General features: G+C 41.1%; 1 protein-coding gene across 1 annotated transcript in view; it reads left to right on the forward strand.

Moving 5' to 3' along the window:
• abat (4-aminobutyrate aminotransferase) overlaps positions 1 to 2,758 on the forward strand; it is a 21,516-nt gene extending 18,758 nt beyond the window's left edge. The window contains exons 15-16 of the mRNA XM_058652801.1: positions 97 to 208; positions 328 to 2,758. Of these exons, the coding sequence (XP_058508784.1) occupies positions 97 to 208; positions 328 to 449 (234 nt within the window). The 3' untranslated portion in view covers positions 450 to 2,758. The remainder of the gene's footprint in view (positions 1 to 96; positions 209 to 327) is intronic.
• The last annotated feature ends 502 nt before the right edge of the window (positions 2,759 to 3,260 follow it).

The raw sequence follows: 3,260 nt of genomic DNA on the forward strand, positions 1-3,260 counted from the left end.
ATGTGATGGACAGAACTACTACCTGATGATTGTTTCATGTCTTCAGTCATGAGCAGGTTTTCTGTAGTTGACTGCGATCGTGTGTGTGATCCGCAGGCTCGATACCCCGGCGTCCTGAGTCGTGCTCGAGGACAGGGAACCTTCTGTGCCATCGACGTCTGCAGTGATGAAACACGCAACAGCATCTTGCTCAAGGCCAGAGACAAAGGTGTGAAACAGCTGTTTTTGTCATCTGTTGTTTGATTTTGTAGAATTGTGTGTCGTCCCAGTCACATGACGATAGACGACGATCATACCACCAAGCACTAACTGTGCTATCTGTGGCAGGTATTCTCCTGGGAGGGTGCGGAGACCGATCGATCCGTTTCCGTCCAGCGCTGGTCTTCAAGGAACACCATGTTCACATGTTCCTCAACATCTTTAATGACGTGTTGGCCCAGATCAAATAAATCCTGACCCCAGAGAAAACCGGAAAAACAGAACAAGAGTGGATCCAGAGGAGAGGGAGGGGCAAACCGCGCACAGCCTGTCATGATAAGCATGACACACCCAATAACTCACACAGATACAACCTCTGGTGCCATGGTCAGTCTACGTCTACTCCTCTGTGATGTCTTTTTACTTGTGCTGCCATTAACATGGATATTAGAGCAGGTGTCCGCTGGTACGAAGGCCCTTTTTACACGTTATTCATGTTGTTCTGTGTAGACTGACCACACTAGACTAGCTTTAGTCTGGATGAAGTCCATATTATGAGCATGTCCACTTCATTAGACCATCTCACCCAAACTGAGTTTTAATTTCATGTTGACAACAGTCATTGTCAGTCCTGCCAGCATGAAGAGAATTTTCACAAAGTAAAGACAACATCTGAGGAGCTTTGATGCTCTTTACTATCCTCCAGGAGAACTGGGCTGAAGTCCTTGTTGAATCACAAATCTGAGGTTCAGGTGTTAGCATGCATTAGACAAACGTCACGTAGATTAGTTAAAGGTGCCAAAACTCTTTCATTATCTCCGAACATAGACTTCTTTTACTCCCGGTTATACCCGACCACCTGCGACCACCAGTCACTGAGACTGTAAGAAGGTCAGATGATCATCCTTAAGACGCACCACTGTGTCCATGACAACACAGCTAAGACGCCAGCCTGCATGTGGTTTTGATGTTGCCCATTTAGAAATGTCCTTGTTAGTCTTTGTTGTAGCCCAGAAAATGTGAACTTTAAATGTAAATGAAGACGTGGGATGAGTTAGTGCCTCCAGGTTATTCTTTTTTTTAATGAAAGCAGCTACTAACCCTAACCCTAACTAAACCTTTGAAAACATTTACTTTACTCTTGAACAAGAGTTCTTCTTTTTTGGAAGTTACCTTTGCAACATTTGCAATAATGTCTGCAAAATCATAATCAAGTCTGAAATGCATTATGATTTCAAATGGACCACGTCTCACTTTGAACTCGTCGTCTTTGGGACCGTCTCACAGTTAATCTAAGTCTCCAAGAATATTTTGAGGTTTCATCAACTTACATGGGGTGAATGTCATGTGACATGTTTGTATTTATACACGCAGTAGAGACAGAGACAGAAGACAGAGGACAGAGGACAGAACAAGGTTAAAGACATGTAATGAAGTCATAGTCATACACTCTAACTGTAAATACAGAGAGCTGCTAACTGAAGGCTCCGCCTCCCGTCCTGCTCTCTGAAGACATGGTTGTTTGAACGTTAGACATTATATTTTACAACAGTTGTAACAAACAATACCATTTACCAACTGTAGGGGGACCCTGAGAGCAAATCCTACATTGTGTTACTTTAACACACACTGGCAACCCTCGGGTTACAAAGCCACTCCCCTGTCACTGGACGGCCACAGACCACAAAAACCACTGATTACTGCCACGCTGGTGAGAACGACAGGAGGCGACATTTATTGATTTATTCATTATTTATTGTCCAACTCTCTTTTTGCTTTTTTTGCGGTGTAGGCAGGAGCCATTTTTTTTTACAGCTCAGAGTATTGACGTGAAACCGCTATCAGTCTTACACGGCATTTATAAAGAATTGCAGAATGATTTTATAATAAAATAAGTCACATGATCACAGCAGGTCAGCGTGGCAGGTCACATGTCATTGTCCGTGCGTGTCTCTGTCTTTACAGCCTGTGCGTCGTGAACCGTTTATTGGATGTTAAGGGTTGTTTTTCTTTTCCTGATGATCTGATACAGTGATTTTGACACGTGTCAGACCAATAGCAATATAAAGAGAATCACACTAGCTCGTCCTTATTGATTATACTGAAAGGTTATTATGGAATTCTTTAATCCTTTAAATAGCCACTACTGTGAGCTTTGATTAGAGGAACTCAACAGTGGATGAGACAGAGCCAGACTTGTCATTTCACAGTTTGATCAAATATTATGGTCTGTAAACACATTTGATCTCATGGAGTTCATAAATGACAGTTTGACCTGATGTTCTGATCCTCAGTGTCAGTATCAGTTTATAAAATGTTAACACATTCATTTTTGTCTTAATTCAAATGTATGAATACATTTACACGTCCATGTATATGAATCATATTAGTCTGGTATGAATTGATCCTACATTTAGATGATGAATAATGACGATGGTGATGATGAGGCCAGCGTGTCCATCTTTCGACATAACGTTGATTATTGAAGTGATTATTTTAGATGGCTCTAACTGCTGTTTGTGTCTGTGTACCATGTCAAATAAATGAGTTCTATTTCCGAGGTGTGAAAGTTCATTTTTGTTTGAAGGAAAATAAAAGTATCATTTACATCTGCATATGGCATTGAGCAGGTGTTCAGGCTAACGCAGCCTGGTCGTGATGTCTACGGTGTTACCAAGCAAGCTGGCAGACCAACGAAGACCGCTAGCTCCATTAGCTCCTTTAGCTGCTTTAGCTCCTTTAGCTCCTTTAGCTGCTTTAGCTGCTTTAGCTTGAACTAGCTCGTTACGGCTATATATATATATATATATATATATATAAGTACAGTGGTCCCTCGTTTATCACGGGTTTACGTTCTGAAAATAACCCAACAGGCGAAATCCGCGAAGTAGTCAGCTTTATCTTTTACAATTATTCTATATGTTTAAAGGCTGTGAAACCCCTCAGCACACACTTTATACACTTTTCTCACATTTCTCACCAGTTTAAACTCTCAAAGTTCAAACCTTCGTAGATTTTAAAACATAAAAGTATTATAGAATGAAACCAAAAAACAAATAAAA

Source organism: Solea solea, chromosome 16 (genome assembly GCF_958295425.1).
Source record: "Solea solea chromosome 16, fSolSol10.1, whole genome shotgun sequence".
Lineage (NCBI taxonomy): Eukaryota > Metazoa > Chordata > Actinopteri > Pleuronectiformes > Soleidae > Solea > Solea solea.